Genomic DNA, 23,525 nt, shown 5'->3' with positions numbered 1-23,525 from the left:
ACTATTGATTTGATCCAATAAATAAACTCAGAACTACTGAACATATTTAAAAATTCAGGTCAATTTCACAAGATATTCACATTTAAAATCGATTGACATTTATCATTTTAGGAGTATAATAAAATCTTTATCAATAAAAACCTGCATTGTTTGTACTGTGTACATGTAAAAATGCATCGTTTCTTCATTATTTTTTAATTACAGTAAAAGTTGAAAATACACATAATCTGAGAATTTGCTTTGAACTAAGAAAATCAGCAATGGTGCGCTTCATTTAATTAAGTCGCTGTACTTAGTTTAAAATTTGGCAATGGATAATCCATGCATAAGTAGACATTAAAATGACACATATTACACAGACTATACCAGAGAGGCAATGTTGCATACCTGGCTACTTGTGGCTGTGATTAATTCTTCAATCATGGCACTGTCCCTGTGGTGTGGACCATGGCTGGGCGTGTTAGACCTGTCTGAACTGAAGGACCGCAGGCTGATGGGTTGGCCAGTTGCCATGGAAATGCAGCAGCACAGTGATATGGTGACATGGGCCGGAGAGTGAAGAAAGCATGCAATTAATATTATGCAACTTTTAGGGGATTGGTAACTAACAAAAGGGAAAACAAAATAAGCATAGGTGGCATTATTGTGTATATTCAACGGTCAAAGTATTTGTTCCACAACACTGGCAGTAGCCAAACAAAATTACCTAAAAAACCCTTTCATAATGATGGATCACTTCAACAGTGAATCATACACTCTGAGCTTGTAAATATAAAGGGCTATAGAAAAAATGTTTTAATAATCATGGTCTATTTTAATTGTCTTCCAATTAAGGAAAACACATTTATTTTAATCAGGGGACCAAAGAGCAAAATAATTCTAAATTTGCTTTATCAGATATAGAAAAGTTGTGCATCAGAAAGAGATGGTACATTCTCAAGAGAAAAATTCACACTTCATTCAAATTGCTCTAATAGAATCAAAAAGCTTCTATAGGGATATATTTTCAGAAAGCATCACGCTTATAAAGAATTTAAAAAACAAGTTGAAACATCCCAGTGTACAGTGAGCAGGCACTTCTTTGTTTTTTTTTTACAAGCCTTACAGAAATCTAAATCCTCTGGAAGCTACATCGAGAAAAGTAGTAGTCAGTCACAAGTACCTTACAGTAACCATGAAATTGTAATGCATTAAAAGTCTGCAGAATCCATTGTTAACTTTGAGCTGAATTCTATAGATGGTGTTATAACTACCATTAGTCTTGTAAGTATACACAGATCTACTTGAATCATGCCAGAAATGTCACTTCAGACATGGAAGCATCATCCAATACCTGCAATTATTTAAGCCAAATGGTTTGCTCTGACAATGAGTATTAAAATCGGGTTTTGCAAATGAAACTGAGACTCAAAGGGGAGGTTAAATAGAACACACTCATCTAAAGCTGTGAAAGTTGTATAATAAGGTCCCAATAAAGATTACTGATGGTGTATTCAAACAATAGTTAGTTACAGTTTTGTGATTATAAAAACTGAGCACCAATCCAAGAACTATGGTAGTTAGATTGATAAATTATTAAAAATGGACATACAAGCTGACCCTAATATTTTCTGAATCTCACAAAGAATGTTGTGCCCCTCTTTCTCCTTGAATATCTGTGTCCCTTTTTCCTAGAACGACTTGCCTCATTATGGAACTGATATCTTTAGGCAGAGACAGTGTAATGCAGAATAGAAACAGGTCTTTCAGTTCATCAAATCCACATTGACCAATTACATTACAGGTATATGGATCCTAAACAAATCCATTTTATTATCCTTCCATTCCATGACTTACAGCGGACTGAAAAGCTTGAGCATGTAGACATTGAGAAAGAGGATGTGCTGAAGCTTTTGGAAAGCATCAAGTTGGATAAATCTCTGGGACCAGGAGAGATGTACCCCAGGCTACTGTGGGAGGTGAGGGAGGAGATTGCTGAGCCTCTGGCAATGATCTTTGCAACATCATTGGGGATGGGAGAGGTTCCTGAAAATTGGAGGGTTGCAGATGTTGTTTCCTTATTCAAGAAAGGGAGTAGAGCCCAGGAAATGATAGACCAGTGAGTCTTACTTCAGCGGTTGGTAAGTTCATGGAAAAAATCCTGAAAGATAGGATTTATGAACATTTGGAGAAGCATAACATAATTAGGAATAGTCAGCATGGCTTTGTGAAAGGCAGGCCATGCCTTATGAGCCTGATTGAATTTTTTGAGGATGTGACTGAACACATTGAGTAGATGAAGAGCAGTAGATGTAGTGTATATGGATTTCAGCAAGGCATTTGATAAGGTACCCCATTCAAGGCTTATTGAGAAAAGAAGGAGGCATGGGATCCAAGGGGACATTGCTTTGTGGATCCAGAACTGGCTTGCCCACAGAAGGCAAAAAGTGGTTGTAGATGGGTCATATTTTGCATGGAAGTTGGTCACCAGTGGGGCGCCTCAGGGATTTGTTCTGGGACCCCTACTCTTTGTAATTTTTATAAATGACCTGGATGAAGAAGTGAAGGGATGGGTAAGTAAATTTGCTGATGACACAAAGGTTAGGAGTGTTGTGGATAGTGTGGAGGGCTGTTAGAGGTTACAGCGGGACATTGATAGGATGCAAAACTGGGCTGAGAAGTGGCAGATGAGTTCAACCCAGATAAGTCTGAGGTGGTTCATTTTGGTAGGTCAGATATGATGGCAGAATATGGTATTAATGGTCAGACACTTGGCAGCATGGTAGATCATAGGGATCTTGGGGTCCGTGTCCACAGTACACTCAAAGCTGCTGCGCAGGTTGACTGTGTGGTTAAGAATGCATACGGTGTATTGGCCTTCATCAATCGTGGGACTGTGTTTAAGAGCCAAGAGGTAATGTTGCAGCTATATTGGACACTGGTCAGACACCACTTGAAGTACTGTGCTCAGTTCTAGTCACCTCACTACAGGAAGGATGTGGAAACCATAGAAAGAATGCAGAGGAGATTTACAAAGATGTTGCCTGGATTGGGGAGCATGCCTTATGAGAATAGGTTGAGTGAACTCGGCCTTTTTTCCTTGGAGCGATGGAGGATGAGAGGTGACCTGATAAATGTGTATAAGATGATGAGAGGCATTGATCATGTGGATAATCAGAGGCTTTTTCCCAGGGCTGGAATGGCTTGCATGAGACAGCATAGTTTTAAGGTGCTTGGAAATAGGTACAGATGAGATGGCAGGGGTAAGTTTTCTCACAGAGAGTAGTGAATGCATGGAATGGGCTGCTGGCAGCCGTGGTGGAGGTAGATACGATACGGTCTTTTAAGAGACTCCTGGACAGTTACATGGAGCTCAGAAAAATAGAGGGCTGTGGGCAACCCTAGGTAATTTCTAAAGTAAGGACATGTTCGGCACAGCATTGTGGGCCGAAGGGCCTGTATTGTGCTGTAGGCTTTCTATGTTTCTATAATTTTCCCCTAGAATTTACCTCTTATCTACACAATAGAGGCAATTAACAATGGCAACTTACTAACACACACAATTTTGCCACATGGAGTGAAATTGGAGTATTTGAAAAAGCAGTCAGAAGGAGATCATGCAAACTGTACCCTGGTCGCATCAGTGGTCAGGATCACTTCTCATCCTAGAACCACTGAAGCTGGGAGGTAGAGCTCTATCGGCTGTTCCCTGGTTCCACCTCTGCTTTATTACTTACAAAGTATTTAAATTCCCCTAGAGATACATGCTGTATCACTGGCTTCAGTCCTGTGCTTTTTTGAGCCATTATTTCCCATTCAGCTTCATTTTAGTACCTACATTTAGCCCCACTGGTATTTAAATTTGCTATATAAACAAACTCTTGTGTTTATGACAAACAAGAGAAAACCTGCAGATGCTGGAAATCTGAGCAACACACATAAATTACTGGAGGAACTCAGCAGGGCAGGCAGCATCCAGGAAAAGAGCACAATTGACGTTTTGGACCAAAACCCTTCAGCAGGACTGGAGAAAAAAGAGCTGAGGAGTAGATTTGAAAGGGGGGGGCAAGGGGAGAGAGAAGCACCAGGCAATAGTTGAACTTGGAGGGGGAGGGATGAAGCAAAGAGCTGGGAAGTTGATTTGGTGAAAGAGACAGAAGGCATTACTGGAAGTTTGAGAAATTAATGTTCATGCCATCAGGTTGGAGGTCTTGGATGGACATATCGGAATGAGAATGGGAAGAGGAATTAAGATGGGTGGCCACTGGGAGATCCTGCTTGTTCTGGCGGACAAAGTGTAGATGCTTGGCAAAGTGGTCTCCCAATTTACGTCGGGTCTCACCGATATACATGATGCCACATCTCAAACTTCCAGTAATGCCTCCACCCCCAACTCCCTTCACCATTTCCCATCCCCTTTTCCCTCTTTCATGTTATCTCCTTGCCTGCCCATTGCCTCCCCCTGTGCTCCTCCACCCCCTCCTTTTTCTTTCTTCCATGGCCTTCTGTCTCTTTTACAAACCAACTTGCTAGCTCTTTGCTTCATCCCTCCCCCTCCAAGTTTCACCTATTGCCTGTCGTTTCTCTCTCCCCTCACCCCACCTTTCAAATCTACTCCTCAGCTTTTTTTCTCCAGTCCTGCCAAAGGGTTTCAGTCCAAAACATTGACTGTGCCTTTTTCCATAGATCCTGCCTGGCCTGCTGAGTTCCAGTTGCATTTATGAAATATCTTTCATATAGTAGAGTATTCCATAGGATCCTTTGGGAGATAGTAGGTTTAGTATAATTTTAATTCAGTCAATTTGATAATGAGACATAAATTTCTCTAAACAAGAATCTCTTCTTTCATGAAATAGCCAATTAAACCCTTTATCAAAGTAAATTTTACTCCACTGTTTTTGCTCAAGTGATATCATGTTGACATATTATCTTTAAAGAAATTTGATGAAAGAAACATCATTGCTATTCCATTGGAGCTACCAATCTCTTCCTTGAAAAAGCCAAGTATTTTCTTGTTCCTGCTTGCTCAAAAGGAATCCTTCTAAAGAATAATATTTAATTTTTAAACAGGTATGATGTTTTAACATAGAAACATAGAAAACCTACAACACAATACAGGGCCTTCAGCCCGCAAAGCTGTTCCGAACATGTCCTTACCTTAGAAATTACCTAGGGTTACCCACAGCCCTCTATTTCTCTAAGCTCCATGTACCTGTCCAGGAGTCTCTTAAAATACCCTATTGTATCCGCCTCCACCACCATTGCTGGCAGCCCATTCAAAGCACTCACCACTCTTTTACCCCTGATATCTCCTCTGTATCTACTTCTAAGCACCTTAAAATTGTCCCCTATCATGCTAGCCATTTCAGCCCTGGGAAAAAGCCTCTGACTATCCACACAATCAATGCCTCACATCATCTTATACACCTCTATCAGTTCACCTCTCATCCTCCATCGCTCCAAGGAGAAAAGGCCGGGTTCACTCAACCTATTCTCATAACGCACACTCTCCAATCCAGGCAACATCCTTGTATATCTCCTCTGCACCCTTTCTATGGCTTCCACATCCTTCCTATAGTGAGGTGACCAGAACTGAGCACAGTACTCCAAGTGGTGTCTGACCAGGGCCTTATATAGCTGCAACATTACCTCTCAGCTCCTGAACTCAATTTCCCGGTTGATAAAGGCACCGTATGCCTTCTTAACCACAGAGTCAACCTGACAGTTTTAAGTGTCCTATGGACTCGAACCCCAAGATCCGTCTGATCCTCCACACTGCCAAGAGTCTTACCACTACTCTTTCAGAATCCTGTTGTATTTCTCTGTTAGATTTGACGCCATGTGGGGCTTTCATAGATAGATACATACTTTATTCATCCCCATGGGGAAATTCAACTTTTTTTTCCAATGTCCCATACACTTGTTGTAGCAAAACTAATTACATACAATACTTAACTCAGTAAAAAAAAATATGATATGCATCTAAATCACTATCTCAAAAAGCATTAATAATAGCTTTTAAAAAGTTCTTAAGTCCTGGCGGTTGAATTGTAAAGCCTAATGGCATTGGGGAGTATTGACCTCTTCATCCTGTCTGAGGAGCATTGCATCGATAGTAACCTGTCGCTGAAACTGCTTCTCTGTCTCTGGATGGTGCTATGTAGAGGATGTTCAGAGTTTTCCATAATTGACCGTAGCCTACTCAGCGCCCTTCGCTCAGCTACCGATGTTAAACTCTCCAGCCCTTTGCCCATGACAGAGCCCGCCTTCCTTACCAGCTTATTAAGACGTGAGGCGTCCCTCTTCTTAATGCTTCCTCCCCAACACGCCACCACAAAGAAGAGGGCGCTCTCCACAACTGACCTATAGAACATCTTCAGCATCTCACTACAGACATTGAATGACGCCAACCTTCTAAGGAAGTACAGTGCCTTCCTGTGCTCGACTCTGTGCCTTCCTGCACAAGGCATCTGTGTTGGCAGTCCAGTCTAGCTTCTCGTCTAACTGTACTCCCAGATACTTGTAGGTCTTAACCTGCTCCACACATTCTCCATTAATGATCACTGGCTCCATATGAGGCCTAGATCTCCTAAAGTCCACCACCATCTCCTTGGTCTTGGTGATATTGAGACGCAGGTAGTTTGAGTTGCACCATATCACAAAGTCCTGTATCAGTTTCCTATACTCCTCCTCCTGTCCATTCCTGACACACCCCACTATGGCCGTGTCATCAGCGAACTTCTGCACATGGCAGGACTCCGAGTTATATTGGAAGTCTGATGTGTACAGGGTGAACAGGACCGGAGAGAGTACGGTTCCCTGCGGTGCACCTGTGCTGCTGACCACCGTGTCAGACCTACAGTCTCCCAACCGCACATACTGAGGTCTATCTGTCAAGTAGTCCACTATCCAATCCACCATGTGAGAGTCTACTCCCATCTCCGTTAGTTTGTGCCTTAAGATCTTGGGCTGGATGGTGTTAAAGGCACACCATGATCCACACCATGATAACAATAATATTGTCATCTTTTAGTTGAGTTTACAATGACCATTTGTACTTTTCTGATAGATTTTGAATCTAGTATACTAGATATCAGCTTGGATAATTCTTGTAAATCAAAATTATACATAATTAAAAGCATTCAATAATTTGGTAGGCATTGAGTGAATCATATAGATGCATTGTTTGTTGCTTGAACATTTGGACCGAGTTTTTCTGATACATTTCTGTCATTTTTATTTTGAGTAATGTTCTCTGAAAGGGTTAAGAGAATGCTTTGCTCATTCAAGTCAAAATATAGCAAGGTCAGTGATGAAGATGCAAAGGAAAACCGAAGCTGATCCCCCAGCATTCGGTATTACCTTCATATAGCAGCTAAATAAGCCAGTGTTAAAGAAACTATATGGATGGTTTCTGTACATAGTCCATGTGACATGACTAAAGGTTATTCATAAACTGAAAAATCATGTAATCATTTTCATATGATACTGTTAAAACCTTCATTAAAAACAACCCAACATTTCTAAAATGATATTCATAATTTCTAATAGTCACTACATATGTTTTATATAATCCTTAACAGGAAAACATGACATGTCAGAAACAGCAATAATAATATTCAGCATTAACAGTAAAATAGGTGATCACAGTAAACAGTAAATATATGTGACTGCCAGCAAAATAAAAATATGCATTTAAATGTTTTTTTACAACAAATATCTGGAGGAAAACAAATTGAGTCCCTGTAGCAAGAATGTATTCCTAAAAATATACACCCAGCAACCCACTGCTGTGAAAAAATAAAATAATAATCAAGCTTCAACTCCACTCCCCACTCCCACCCCTATCAAGTCAATCATTGGTAGGCTCCTGCTGAATAATCTAAATTGCTGAATCTCAGACCATCGTTACAAAGAAAGGAAGGCAGTAACAGCAGCTACTTCAGCATTATTTCAGTCAGGTAAACCCAGCTAGATGTGAGCAGATTAGCAGCAAACATTCAAAAATCAAAAGAGTTTATTGCAGCCATGGAAATAGCTCTAGTGCACAAACTGAAAGTCCCCACCCATGACCCCAAGCAGCATTGTCACATTAGGAAAAAGTGAATTGCAGACCCAGCCACTGCACTGTGAAATCTTTCTTGTGTCAAGACCACCTACCTGTTTACAGCACTGAATGGAAGCATATGAAAAGGAGGGAAAACAGCACTAATGAGGGGTGGATGGCAGAACAATGGTTACGGAACATTCTCATTCACACAGTTACACAGTCACATTCATACAGATGCCTACAGAACATCTATGTTAACAGAGGGACAAAAATGTCCTATTTAGGTCATGCACAGAGTTTCCACGTTCAACAGTGAGAAAGAATGAACTGACAGGTATTTTTGGTAAATTCACAATATCAAACCAAACAAACACATTTTGCTGACACTGAGATACAGAAATAATTTAGAAAAAGAACAATTCTGAACAGAAAATGAACTAAAAATGATAGTTAATATCTGCCATGGCCTCACAATCCTATATGTAGCCTGATAATTCGTCAGATTTCCAGTGGTACATTCTTAACAAACCTACTAGGAATTACTTTCACTTTTGTGAAATAACTTTTCTACCTTCATATTGTGATGTCTGACTGTGCAATTGGAAAGCAGGATGCTTGCTTCCTTGCTTTTTAACATCTCCAATGGTTAGACCATCTATCTGCATGGTGACAACTGCCACAACAGACAGGATTTTGTTTCTTGCAGAATTTTTGAAATTATGCAGGGTTTCTGTGTGAATCCCTGCTAAAGAGCAGGGAAATATGCCATATGCATTAATCCTGGATGATGTCAAGAGAGGCATTTTGCATGAAACAATTCCTAGACTAATATCTGCAATATATGCTGAAGACATATGAGAACTGCTCTGTAAACCATCTACATTCAGTCTGCAGTGTTCTGTTGCCTGACACTTTAATTCCCACTTCCACTTTGACCTATCAGTCCATGGACTTCCATATTGTTGAAATAATGCAATCTTTTGTCCACGAATACTGCAGGCTTCTAAAATCCACAGTGTCAAGTAACTTGATTTCTCCATCTGTATCAGTAATTATTAAGGATGAAATAGTGGCATATCTAGATAGCAGTGATAGGATTGGGCCAAGCCAGCAGGGATTTACCAAGGGTAAATCATGCTTGACTAATCTGTTGGAGTTTTTCGAGGATGTAACCAGGAAGTTAGACGGGGGAGATCCAGTGGATGTAGTGTACCTCGATTTTCAGAAGGCAGTTGATAAGGTCCCACATAGGAGATTGGTGGGTAAAATCAAAGCTCAGGGCATCGGGGGGAAGACATTGACATGGATAGAAAACTGGTTGGCAGATAGAAAGCAAAGGGTAGCGGTAAATGGGTGTTTCTCGGAATGGCAGGTGGTGACTAGTGGGGTACCACAGGGCTTGGTATTGGGACCACAGCTGTTTACAATTTACGTCAACGATTTAGATGAAGGCATTGAGAATAACATCAGCAAATTTGCTGATGATACTAAGCTGGGTGGCAGTGTGACATGGGATGAGGATGTTAGGAGAATTCAGGGTGACTTGGATAGGCTGGGTGAGTGGGCAGATACTTGGCAGATGACGTTTAATGTGAATAAGTGTGAGGTTATCCACTTTGGGAGTAAGAACAGGAAGGCAGATTATTATCTGAACGGTATAGAGTTGGGTAAGGGAGTAATACAAAGAGATCTCGGAGTCCTTGTTCATCAGTCACTGAAGGTGAATGAGCAAGTGCAGCAGGCAGTGAAGAAGGCTAATGGAATGTTGGCCTTTATTACAAAGGGAATTGAGTACAAGAGCAAGGAAATCCTCTTGCATTTGTACAGAGCCCTGGTGAGACCACACCTGGAGTATTGTGTACAGTTTTGGTCTCCAGGGTTAAGGAAGGACATCCTGGCTGTAGAGGAAGTGCAGCGTAGATTCACGAGGTTAATTCCTGGGATGTCTGGACTGTCTTACGCAGAGAGGTTAGAGAGACTGGGCTTGTACACGCTGGAATTAAGGAGATTGAGAGGGGATCTGATTGAAACATATAAGATTATTAAGGGATTGGACAAGATAGAGGCAGGAAATATGTTCCAGATGCTGGGAGAGTCCAGTACCAGAGGGCATGGTTTGAGAATAAGGGGTAGGTCATTTAGGACAGAGTTAAGGAAAAACTTCTTCTCCCAGAGAGTTGTGGGGGTCTGGAATGCACTGCCTCGGAAGGTAGTGGAGGCCAATTCTCTGGATGCTTTCAAGAAGGAGCTAGATAGGTATCTTATGGATAGGGGAATCAAGGGATATGGGGACAAGGCAGGAACTGGGTATTGATAGGAATTGATCAGCCATGATCTCAAAATGGCGGTGCAGGTTCGAAGGGCCGAATGGTCTACTTCTGCACCTATTGTCTATTGTCTATCTGTGATATTGACTCAGCTTGTTTGTTCTTTTTTACCTCTTCTTTCCCTTGCAAGTGGAAGCCAAGGGCAAGCTGGGCTGCTGGGCACATCTTCCAACTTTGTGTTTCATAACTGCTACATTCTTTTATCTATGTTTTCATTTACTAACTTTTCCCATTCACTTATTGACTAGATAATACAATTTCTTTTTTATCTTTACCTATTCTAACAAAGGGTCTTCAACATCTTAACTGTTTCTCATCTCACAGATACAGCCTATTCTACTGAGTATTCCCTACATTTTCTATTTTTACGTTAGATTTCCAGCATCTGCACTGTTTTGATCTAAGCACATGTGATGGTATGAGGCTGAAACGTATGAATTTTAGGAAACAAGCAACTCCAAGGCACAGTTCACAGAACACAAATAAATTGTGTGCTAGAATGCTGTCCATTTATGAATACATTTATTTAAACTACCCAACTTTTGCAAAAGACTATAAGACCCAACAAGATATAAGAACCAAATTAGGCCATATGGCCCATTGAGTTTGCCTCACAATTTCATCTTGACTGATCCATTTTCCCTCTCAGCCTCAAACACTTGCTTTCTCTCTGTATCTTTTCATGCCCTGACTAATCAAGAATCTACTTTAAATATACCCTAAGACTTGGTCTACACAGTCGCCTGTGGCACCAAATTCCACAGACTCACCACTCTTGGCTAAAGAAAATACTCATCATCTCTGTTCAGTTCAAAAGGTTGAGCTGTAGTCCTCTCTATTTTCTACAATCAATTATCTAATAATCTGCACTTTACAGGGATGAAACTTAATAGACCATTGAACAATTTGCTGAGATCTTTGAATGGGTGACCAATGCATCACATATACAGTGATGGAGTAACTCAGCGAGTCAGGCAGCATCTATGGAGGGGATTAAACAATCAACAATTGAGGCCAAAACCTTTCACCAGGACTGAAAATGAAGGGGAAAAGGGATGCAGCCAGAACAAGGTGGGGGGGGGGGGGGAAGGCGGGTGGAGAAGGGGAAGGATGAAGTTCGTAGGTAACAGGTGAGACCAGGTGAGTGGGTTGGTGGGTGGATGGGGAAGGATGCTGAAGTAAGAATCTGACAGGAAAGGACAGTGGACTGTGGGAGAAAGGGCATGATCAGGGGGACCAGAGGGAGGTGATGAGTAGGTGAGAAGAGGAGGAGTGAAAGGGGAACCAGAAAGGAGAACGGAAAAACGAGAGAAGAAATAAGGAAGAAATGACCAGAAATTAGAGAAATCGATATTCCTGTCTTCAGATGGGAGGCTACCCAGAAAGGATATGACTATGAATATGACCTCAGGAGTTGGTGCTATTGTCACTGTTTATTGATATTTATATCAGTGATACAGACAAGAATGTACAAGGCATAAAATAGGTGGTATTGCAGTGAAGATGGTTACCAAAAATTACATGTCATCTTCATCAGGTGGGCAAATGGGCTGATTCCTCTAACTTCTGTTAATGCCCCTCCTCCCCTTCTTACCTCAGCCCTTAATTATTTACTTGTGTATCTATCTATCTATCTGTTTGTTTGTTCATTTACTTCCGTTTTTTCCTGTCTGTTCCTCTCACAATCACTCCTTGCCTGCTCTCCATCTCCCTCTGGTGCTCCCCTCCCCCTTTATTTCTTCCTAGGCCTCCCGTCCCATGATCCTCTCCCTTCTCTAGCCTTGTCTCCCTTTTGCCAATTAACTCTCCAGCTCTTAGCTTCATCCCTCCCCCTCCTGTCCTCCTATCATTTAGGATCTCCCCCTCCCCCTTCCAAATCTCTTACTAGTTCTTCCTTCAGTTAGTCCTGACGAAGGGTCTCAGCCCTAAACGTCGACTGTACTTCTTCCTATAGATGCTGCCTGGCCTGCTGCATTCCACCAGCATTTTGTGTGTGTTATGAGGAATAGGAAGTTGAGTTTAATACAGAAAGGTGTGAGGTGTTGCATTTTGGAAAGGCATATGGGTTTGGCGTTTCAAGGGGAATGGTAGGACGCTGGGGTGTGCTGACCAAATGTGGTGTCACAGATAGAGAAAGAAGACTTCTGGCATGTTGGCCTTTGTTAGTCAGGGCACTGACTACAGCAGTTGGGATATTTCATGTTGAAGTTGTACAAGATGATGAGGCCATATTTATAACCATATAACAATTACAGCACGGAAACAGGTATCTCGGCCCTTCTAGTCCGTGCTGAATGCTTACTCTCACCTAATCCCACTGACCCACACTCAGCCCATAACCCTCCATTCCTTTCCTGTCCATATACCTATCAAATTTTACTTTAAATGACAAAATCGATCCTGCCTCTACCACTTCTACTGGAAGCTCGTTCCACACAGCTACCATTCTCTGAGTAAAGAAGTTCCCCCTCGTGTTACCCCTAAACCTTTGCCCCCTAACTCTCAACTCATGTCTTCTTGTTTGAATCTCCCCTACTCTCAATGGAAAAAACCTATCCATGTCAACTCTATTTATCCCCCTCATAATTTTAAATACCTCTATCAAGTCCTCCTTCAACCTTCTATGCTCCAAAGAATAAACACCTAACTTGTTCAATCTTTCCCTGTAATTTAGGTGCTGAAACCCAGGTAACATTCTAGTAAATCTTCTCTGTACTCTCTCTATTTTGTTGACATCTTTCCTATAATTCGGTGACCAGAACTGTACACAAAACTCCAAATTCAGCCTTACCAATGCCTTGTACAATTTTAACATTACATCCCAACTCCTATACTCTGATTTATAAAGGCCAACATACCAAAAGCTTTCTTCACCACCCTATCCACATGAGATTCCACATTCAGGGAACTATGCACCATTATTCCTAGATCACTCTGTTCTACTGCATTCTTCAATGCCCTACCATTTACCATGTATGTCCTGTTTGGATTATTCCTACCAAAATGTAGCACCTCACACTTATCAGCATTAAACTCCATCTGCCATCGCTCAGCCCACTCTTCTAACTGGCCTAAATCTCTCTGCAAACTTTGAAAACCTACTTCATTATCCACAACATCACCTATCTTAGTATCATCTGCATACTTACTAATCCAATTTACCACCCCATCATTCAGATCATTAATGTATATGACAAACAACATTGGACCCAGTACAGATCCCTGAGGCACACCACTAGTCACTGGCCTCCAACCTGACAAACAGTTATCCACCACTACTCTCTGGCATCTCCCATCCAGCCACTGTTGAATCTATTTTACTACTTCAATATTAAAACCTAAATATTGAACCTACCTAACTAGCCTTCCGTGCGGAACCTTGTCAAAGGCCTTACTGAAGTCCATATAGACAACATCCACTGCTTTACCCTCGTCAACGTTCCTCATAATCTCTTCAAAAAGTTGAATAAGATTTGTCAAACATGACCTTCCACGCACAAATCCATGTTGACTGTTCCTAATCAGACCCTGTCTATCCAGATAATTATATATACCATCTCTAAGAATACTTTCCATTAATTTACCCACCACTTACGTCAAACTGACAAGCCTTTAATTGCTAGGTTTACTCTTAGAACCCTTTTTAGACAATGGAACATTTGGATGTATTCTGTTCAGTTGTGGTTACCATGCTATAAGAAAGGTACCATTCAGCATGAAAGAATGCAGAAATGACTTACAAGGATGTTGTCAGAACTCGAAGGACTGAATTATACAGGGAGATTGTGAAGACTATACTTATTGGAGCATAGGAGACTGACGAGTGATCTCATCAGGGTGTATGAAAATTATGAGGGCCATAGACAGGGTGACAGGTCTTTCTTCCAGGGTTGGACAATCAAGAACTGGGAAGCATTGGTTTAAGATGAGAAGGGGAAGACATATTAGAAAGCTGAGGAGCATCTTTTTCACCCAGAGGGTGGTCTGCAGTTGGAATGAACTACCAGAGAAAGTGGATGAGACTGGTTCATTAACAACATTTAAAAGCATTTGAACAGTTATATAGATAGAAAAGATTTAGAAGGCCTAACGTGAACAAATGGGCATATTCATTCACACGGACTTGCTGGGCCAAAGACACTGTTTCTGTTTTGAATGTGAACCTTCGTCTAGAATCATACATATTGAATTATGACAGTGTTATGTTTTGGAACTAGCCAAATTATTCAAGCACAGCTTCAACATGGACAGCCATTGTAAGAGGAAAATGTCCTGATGTGGGCCAATGAAAAAAAAGACAAGACAAGCATATCCATCCCAACAGACTGCTCACAGTCATTATAAAACCAAACTGGTCATCAACAGTCCAATCAACCTGAATTTATTCAGCAGTCAATACACAGTTTGAGTTGCAGCAGTTCAATTCCAGAAATGAGAAAGAATCCACTATCCCTGGCATTGAGGCAGTGATGAACCAAAGTGGCACTAAACAGTTCTGTTAAAGCTTCATTCAAAGGAGGTTAGGAGACAATCTCCTGTGGCTGAAGTCACAAAGAACACAAAATAAGATGGCTTTCCAACCTAAAAGCATATTTGTCAAGTTGCAGTGTTTTCCTAAGCAGCCAGCTTTACAAAGTGGAGACCTTATTCCCTATTTTGCTTGCACTATGAAGCTCAATTTATCTAATACAGATTACCATTTTCATGGATAAATTATGGATAATGAAATAGTTCATACTTAGAAATTCATGTCACGTATGTTAGAGTACAACTACATAAGGAAGCACCAGTTCTGTGGTTGTAATCAGATGACACCTGCCTTTACTACACTAACACCTCTCCTGATCTCTCCAGAGTATTTCTAATGACTGCTTGTCCAACACTCAGGGCTGGATTTGTATTAAATTTTGCCAAACCTGTCGTCTTTTGTCCTTGTCACAAACATCATTCTCATGCACATACTTTATGCTGTGTCCTATCCACAGACAGAGATGAAAAGTGTAGAACAAAGAAACTAAACAGTTCACAGCATCCATGTTGTGACTGATGAAAGGTAGCACTGTAAACCACATAATTTTCATAAGGATTACTTACTACTTCTATATCTACAACACTGCCAAACCCTGCCTCCTGTTCAGATTACCTTCTGCTGAAACATTTATCTATGGCATCATTACCAAAGACCTAAAGGTATATAGGTCACCCGGATCAGAGAAACTGCACCCTAGGGTTCTGAAAGAGGTAATGTTAGAGATTTTGGTGGCATTAGAAATGATCTTTCAAAAATCACTGGACTCTGGCATGGTGCCAGAGGACTGGAAAATTGCAAATGTTACTCCACACTTTGAGAAAGGAGGAAGGCAGAAGAAAGGAAATTATGGACCAGTTAGCCTGACTTCAGTGGTTGGAAAGAAGTTAGAGTCAATTGTTAAGGATGAGGTGATGGAGTACTTGGTGACACAGGACAAGATAGTACAAAGTCAGCATGGTTTCCTTCAGGGTAAATCCTGTCTGGTGAACCTGTTGGAATTCTTTGAGGAGATTACACGTAGGATAGAAAAAGGGGATGCAGTGGATGTTGAGTATTTGGACTTTCAGAAGGCTTTTGACAAGGTGCCACACATGAAGCTGCTTAACAAGTTAAGAGCCCATGGTATTACAGGAAAGTTACTAACATGGTTAGAGCATTGGCTGATTGGTAGGAGACAGCGAGTGGGAATGAAAGGACTCTTTTCTGTTTGGCTGCCAGTGTTTGGTGGTGTTCCACAGGGGTTGGTGTTGGGACCACTTCTTTTTATGCTGTATATAAATGATTTAGATGATGGAATAGATGGCTTTGTTGCCACGTTTGCACATGATACAAAGATTGGTGGAGGGGCAACTTGTGTTGAGGAAGCAGGTAGGGTGCAGAAAGTCTTAGACAAATTAAGAGAATGGGCAAGAGAGTGGAAAATGAAATGCAGTGTTGGAAAATGCATGGTCATGCACTTGGAAATAAATGTGCAAACTATTTTCTAAATGGGAAGAAAATTCAAAAATCTGAGATGCAATGGGACTTGGGAGTCTTTGGGTAGAACACCCTGAATTGTTAACTTGCAGGTTGACTTGGTGGTGATGAAGGCAAATGCCATGTTAGCATTCATTTCAAGTGGTCTAGAATTCAAGAGCAAGGATGTGATGCTGTGGCTTTATAAGGTATTGGTGAGGCCTCACCTTGAGTATTGTGAACAGTTCTGGGCCCCTCATCTTAAAAAAGATGTGCTGGCATTGGAGAGGGTCCAGAGAAGGTTCACAAGGATGATTCCAGGAATGAAAGGGTTATAATATGAGGAACATTTGATGGCTCTGGGTCTGTACTCGCTGGAATTCAGAAGGAAGAGGGAGGATCTCATTGAAACCTTTTGAATGTTAAAAGGCCTAGACAGAGTAGATGTGGAAAGGACGTTTCCCATGGTGGGAGAGTCTAGGACAAGAGGGTACAGCCTCAGGATAGAGGGGTACCCTTTCAAAACAGAGATGTGGAGAAATTTCCTCAGCCAAAGGATGGTGAATTTGTGGAATTTGTTGCCACATGTAGTTGTGGAGGCAAGGTCGTTGGGTGTATTTAAGACAGAGATTGATAGGTTCTTGACTGGACATGGCATCAAAGGTTATGGGGAGAAGGCTAAGAACTGGGGTTGAGGAGGAGATAGAAACAAAGGATCAGCCATGATTGAATGGCAGAGCAGACTCAATGAGCCAGATGGTCTAATTCTGCTCCTGTGTCTTATGGTCTATTACCTTTACAATTAATTATTGAAATGCTCTCTTTTCTGGCCTTCCATCCTCCTGCCCTAAATAATTCTGCGAGTCCTGTTCATCCACTCATGGGTGTCTGTGTTTGTGTGTGGACCAGTAAGATTTTAAATTTTAAAAAATATTTTTGATTCACTTCCAGGCCTCATCCCTTCCTATCTTTGTAATTTAATCCAGCATCGTGATTTTAAAGCAATCAATTTTGGGAGGGGTGGAATTCATTCCTTGAAACATAAGATGATTTGTAAAACTTCTTTTTGATTAAGATTCAGGCTATCTGTCTGAAGATCTCAAAAGGCCCAGTGTCTTTAATTTGTTTGGTAACTCTCCCTTGAACCATACTGGGATACTTTAAAAAAAAACTTCTAAGGATTATATTAAGCAAAGTAGTTTCATCTACTGATCAAAAGTATGAATGTTGATGTGTTCCCTTCCCAGTGCCTACTCTCATTACCTTGTCTGATAAAATCAATTACAACACCACAACTACTATGTCATATTGGCCCTCAAAGTATACAGTAGGAAGCAAATACCACACCTTTCTTGACCTACTATTTGAGTTCCCTGCTGTCCTTGGCCGAATCAACTGTGGTGACAAATCAAAGTTCAATTATTATCAAAGTATGTATATATTATACAACCTTGAGATTTGTCTCTTCACAGGGAGCCACAAAACAAGAAACCCAAAAGAACCCATTTTAAAAAAATGGACAGCATATAGGAGGGAGATTGAAAAAATGGTAAGAGGTGCCACTATAACAACAACTTCTCATTCAATGTCAGTAAGACCTAGGAGCTGAAAATTGACTTCAAGGGGAGGAAACCAGAGTCCATAAACCAGTCCTCATCGGGGAATCGGAGGTGAGGAGACTCAGCAACTTTACCATTTCACCGAGGATCTGTCCTGGGTCCAGCACATAAGTGCCATTATGAAGAAAGCAAGACAGCCCTCTACCTTCTTAGAAGTTTGCAAAGATTTAGCATGTCATCAAAACTTTGAAAAACTTCTATAGATGTGCAATGGAAAGTAAAGTACATTGACTGGTTGCATCAAGGCATGGGTTGGAAGCAGCAATGTCCTTGAATGGAAATGCTAACAAAAAGTAGAGAATATTGTTAACATCACCTTGGGTAAAACCCTCACCATGTCTGACCACCTATATTTTGGATACTGCTGTGGGGGATGACCTCTCAGGGGAATGTCATGGAGACTGGGTTATTGGCACTGAGCATGGGTCCATGGTGCAGAAGGGAAAGAGGGACAAGAGTGATAGGGGACTCAATAATCAGGGGAACAGAAAGGAGATTCTGTGGACATGATCGGGACACACAAATGCTATGTTGCTTCCCAGGTGCCAGGGTTAGGGACATCTCAGACTGTGTCCTCAACAGTTTGAAGAGATATTATATATTAGTGCCAATAAAAAGCAAAATGGTCCTGAAAAGAGAACCTAGAGAGCTTAATAAGCTGAGAAGCAGGACCTCCTGAGTAGTAATTTGTGGATTGTTACTTGTGCCACCTGCCAGAGAGGGTAGAAACAGGATGATTTGGCAAATTATGGCATGGCTTAGAAGCTGGTGCAGGGAATTATGGCATGGCTTAGAAGCTGGTGCAGGGAGCAGGGCTTCAGGCACTTGAACAATTGGGATCTCTTCTGGGGGAGGTATGACTTGTTCAAAAGTGATAGGTTGCACCTGAACCTGAGGAGGACAAATATCCTCACAGGCAAGTTTGTTAGAGCTGTGGGGAGGGTTTAAACTAATTTGGCAGGGGGATGGGAACTGGAGTGAAGAGACTCAGGATGGTGAAAAAGCAAAGATAGCATGCAGTCACACCATCAGGAAGGGCGGCCAGATGATAGAACAAAATTGCAGCCAGCAGGATGAGTATTAGTACATCAGGGATGCAGAATCAAAAAGGGTAGCAAATACAGTACACAAAATGTTATATCTCAATGCACAGAGTAAAAGAAATAAGGTGGATGATCTTCTGCATTTTTACAGATTGTCAGGTTGTGGCCATCACTGAATCATGGCTGAAGGATGGTTGTAGTTGGGAGCTGAATGTCCAAGGTCACACCTTATATCAGAGGAATAGGAAGGTAGGCAGAGGGGTGATGTGGCTCTACTGATAAAGAATGGCATCAAATTAGCAGAAAGATGTGACATAGGATCAGAAGATGTTGAATCCTTGTGGGTTGAGTTTAGAAAATGCATGAATAAAAGGACCCTGATGGCAGTTTTATACAGGCCTCCCAACAGTAGCCGGGATGTGGACCACAATTACAACAGGAAATAGAAAAGGCGAGTCAAAAGGGCAATGTTATGATAGTCATGGGAGATTTCAACATGTAGGCCGATTGGGAAAATCAAGTTTGAAATGGATCTCAAGACAGTGGGTTTGTTGATTGCCTACAAGATGGCATTTTAGAGCAATTTGTCGTTGAGCCTACTAGGTGATCAGCTATACTGGATTGGGTGTTATGTAATGAGCCGGAGGTGATTAGGGAGCTTCAGGTAAAAGAACCCTTAGGAGCCAGTGATCACAATATGATTGGAGTTCAACCTGAAATTTGATAGATAGAGAGAAAGTAAAGTCTGACGTAGCAGTATTTCAGTGGAGTAAAGGAAATTACAGTGGTATGAGAGAGGATTTGGCCAAAGCAAATTTGAAGGTGTGCTGGCAGGGATGACAGCAGAGCAACAATAGTGTGAGTTCCTGGGGAAGTATGAAGCTTTATAAGGCACTGGTGTGGCCTCACTTAGAGTATTACGGACACTTCTGGGCCCCTCATCTAAGAAAAGATGTGCTGGCATTGGAGAGTGTTCAGAGGAGGTCCACAAGGATGATTCTGGGAATTAAAGGGTAATCATACAAAGAACATTTAACATCTCTGGGTCTTTACTTGCTGCAATTTAAAAGGATAAGGAGGGATCTCATTGAAAGCTTTCAAATACTGAAAGCCCTGGACAGAGTAGATGTAGAAAGGATGTTTCCATGGTGAGGGATTCTAGGACAACAGGGCACAGCCTCAGGATAGCCCTCAACCTTCTTGCTGCTGCCATCAGGAAGAAGGTACAGAAGTACTCAGGACCCACACCTTGAGTTTCAGGAACTGTCATTAACCCCAACCATTCATCTCTTGAACTAAAGGGGATAACCACTCAAATGCATTTCCCCATCAATGAACTGTTCTCACAATGTATAGACTCACTTTCAAGGACTCCTGCATTTTTATTGATATTTATTGCTTATTTATTATTTTGTTGTTTTAATTTTGTATTTGCATAATTTGCTGTCTTCTGCATGTTGGTTTTTGGTTTGTCCTTTTGGGTTTGGTCTTCCATTGATTCTATTGTATTTCTTGTATTTACTGTGAATGCCTGTAAGAAAATGAATCTCAGGGTTGTGTATACTGTATGTACTTTGATAATAAATTTATTTTGAACTTTTGAATTTTTAACTTTTAAACTTTGATCAGGTATTAGGGAAGGAAACAAAATTGACTTCTCTATGAATTGACAATTCAAGACATTTAATTATCTATGAAGGAAGTTTGCATGTGGAAGGCATCATATATTTATGATTAGATGGAGAAACATTTAATGAATTAGTGATGAATTTATCTTAGGCCTTATCTAAACACCAAAGCAAACAATACAGACAAACTAGTGATAAAACTTCCTGAAATCATCAGGAATCAAAATGTGGCAGAAAATACTACCACCAGGTTTGTGAACTTTCCTCAGGCGTAGTTTTGCTCTTTTCTGACAGCTTGCCTTCTTCCAAAATTTAGCACATAAAATCTTAGTGATTTTTTGAGAGTACAAAGACTCTGGCCAGATATAAGAATATGTTCCATTAACTTCCTGGGAGCAAACACAGTGCATTTCTAGGCAAATGTGTTTGACACTGGAATTTTTCTTGGCAAATTTAACACAGTTTAACCATTAATCAGTTAATGCAACATTTTAATCAGGCTTGCCAAAAGAAACCAAGACCAAAGATACCTATCTGAACGCTCTCCAAGGCGTCCTATTCCTCTGTACATCATGTTGTCTAGGTACCGACTGCTGGGTAGAGAGTCATCTCCAAGCTCTTTTAGGTCCTCTGGTCTAAGGTACTCTCCTCCATCACCCGTCATTGTATCATCTCCTTGGGATCAAAAGACAGTTTATCAATCAGCAGTTATGTTGAATTTGCTATTGGATGCCAAAATAAAGAACAAACACACACACACAGAGTTGGAAACTAATCACTCACAGTCAAGCAGCATAGGAACAGTCGGATGCTTGTTAGTAAGAACTAGAGGAAAATTTAGTAAAGAATACAAGTTGCAATACATTACAACAGAATAGTACATTACAAGAGCAAGACATTGGGACACCTTTCTTAATTATAAAAAGGGTTAGATAAAATGAACAGTTTAATAGACTTCCTTCATTATACAGTCATAGAGCACAGAAAGCAGGCCATGTCCATGCCAAACAGTTATTCTGCCTAGTTCCATTGACTCACGCCTGGACCTTAGAAATCCATAACCTTTCTTACCATGTACTATTACCAACTTCTCTTAAATGTTGCAATCAATCCACATTTACCACTTCTACTGGCAATTCGTTCTATGCTCGTGAAGAAGCTTCCCCTCAGATTCCCCTTAAATATTTAACCTTTCACCCTTAACTTCGGCCTCCAGTTCTAGTCTCACTTAACCTCAGTGGAAAAAGCTGACTTGCACTTACCCTATCTGTGCCCCTCATACTTTTGTATACCTCTATCAAGATTCCCCTTATTTTCATAAGCTCCAGGGAATAAAATCGTAACCTAATCAACCTTCCCCTATAACGCAGGTATTCAAGTCCTGGCAACATCCTTGTATACTCTCTCTGTATAGTTTCAATCTTATTTACAGCTTTCCTGTAGATAGGTTACCAGAACTGCACGCGATACTCTAAATTTAGAACTCACCAACATCTTATACAACTTCAACATAACGTTGAAACTCCTGTACGCTATACTCAGTTTTATGAAGGCAAACGTGCTAAAAGATTACTTTACAATGTTCTCTACCTGTGATGCACATTCAAAGAATTATAAATTTGTATTCCTACAGCCTCTGTTCTACTGCATATTTATTGGCATATGGTTCACTGTGAAAGTCTGACCCTGTTTGTCCTCCCAAAGTGCTACAGCTCAGTTGTCTGCATTAAATTCCATCTGCCATCTTCAGCCAATTTTTCCAGCTGGTCTAGATCGCAATGCAAGATTTGATAGCCTTCTTCACTACATTTCCAATCTTGGTGTTATCTGCAAATTTACTGATCCAGTTTACCAAATTATGAACCAGATCGTTGATATAGATGACAAACAACAATGAACCCAGCAATGATCCCTGTGGCACACCAGTCACAACCCTCCAAGTCAGAGAGTTAACCATCCACTACCACTCTCTGGCTTGTCTCGCAAAGCCAATGTTGAATCCAATTTATTACTTTATCCTGAATGCCAAGTGACAAAACCCTCTGGACCAGCCTCCCACATGGAACTTTGTCAAAGGCCTTACTGAAGTCCACACAGGCAATGCCCACTTTCTTTCCTTCATCAACTTTCCTGGTAACTCGATAAAATCATTTAAGTATGATGTAGCAAGTACAAAACCATGTTGATATTCACTAATCAGGCCTTGTCTATCCAAATACAGTACCTGTTCCTTATAATACCTTCTAATAATTTACCCACTACTAACATCAGGCTCACCGATTTATAATTTCTCAGTTTAGTCTGATAACCTTTCTTGAGTAACAGAAAAACATATGCTATCCTCCAGTCCTCCAGCATCTCACTCGTGAGTAAAGACATCTTAAATATTACTGACAGGGCACTTGCCTCCCACAAGGTCTGATGGAACACCTAATCAGACCCTGGAGACTTATCCACCCTAATTTGCCTTGAGCACTTCCTCTTTCATAATGTGGATGCGGTCCATGACTTCACTACTGTTTTTCCTCGGTAGTTAATGTCTCCCCCATCTTTTTACGTTCCAAGCATATATGACCACGCTGATCTTCAAATGGACCAATTTTTTTTTCTTTGCTATGCTTTTGCTTTTCACATACAGACTCACTTCCAAGTACGTATTCTCAGTATTATTTTGTTTATTTGTGCAATTAGTCTTCTTTCACACATTGGTTGTTTGTTAGTCTTTGTTTACACAAGTTCTATTGCATTTCTTTTTTCCCTGTAAATGCCTACAAGAAAATGAATCTCAAGGTAGTAAGTACGTGGTAACATATATGTACTTTAATAATAATAGTTTATTGTCATATGATGGTACAACATTCCTCTGGACCACAATGCACACACAAAACATATA

General features: G+C 40.8%; 1 protein-coding gene across 24 annotated transcripts in view; it reads right to left on the bottom strand.

Annotated features, from left to right (window-relative positions):
* Positions 1-23,525, bottom strand: part of ank2b (ankyrin 2b, neuronal) — an 874,534-nt gene that overhangs the window by 162,304 nt on the left and 688,705 nt on the right. For all 24 annotated transcript variants that reach the window (XM_073065114.1, XM_073065112.1, XM_073065128.1 and 21 more), the window contains 2 exons: positions 21,163-21,307; positions 388-490 (listed from right to left, as the gene is read on the bottom strand). In XM_073065114.1, the coding sequence (XP_072921215.1) occupies positions 388-490; positions 21,163-21,307 (248 nt within the window). The remainder of the gene's footprint in view (positions 1-387; positions 491-21,162; positions 21,308-23,525) is intronic.

The sequence above is a fragment of the Hemitrygon akajei genome, chromosome 13, assembly GCF_048418815.1.
Source record: "Hemitrygon akajei chromosome 13, sHemAka1.3, whole genome shotgun sequence".
NCBI lineage: Eukaryota > Metazoa > Chordata > Chondrichthyes > Myliobatiformes > Dasyatidae > Hemitrygon > Hemitrygon akajei.
The sequence above is the reverse complement of the archived record's forward strand: the minus strand, read 5'-3'. Positions and strand labels throughout refer to the sequence as shown.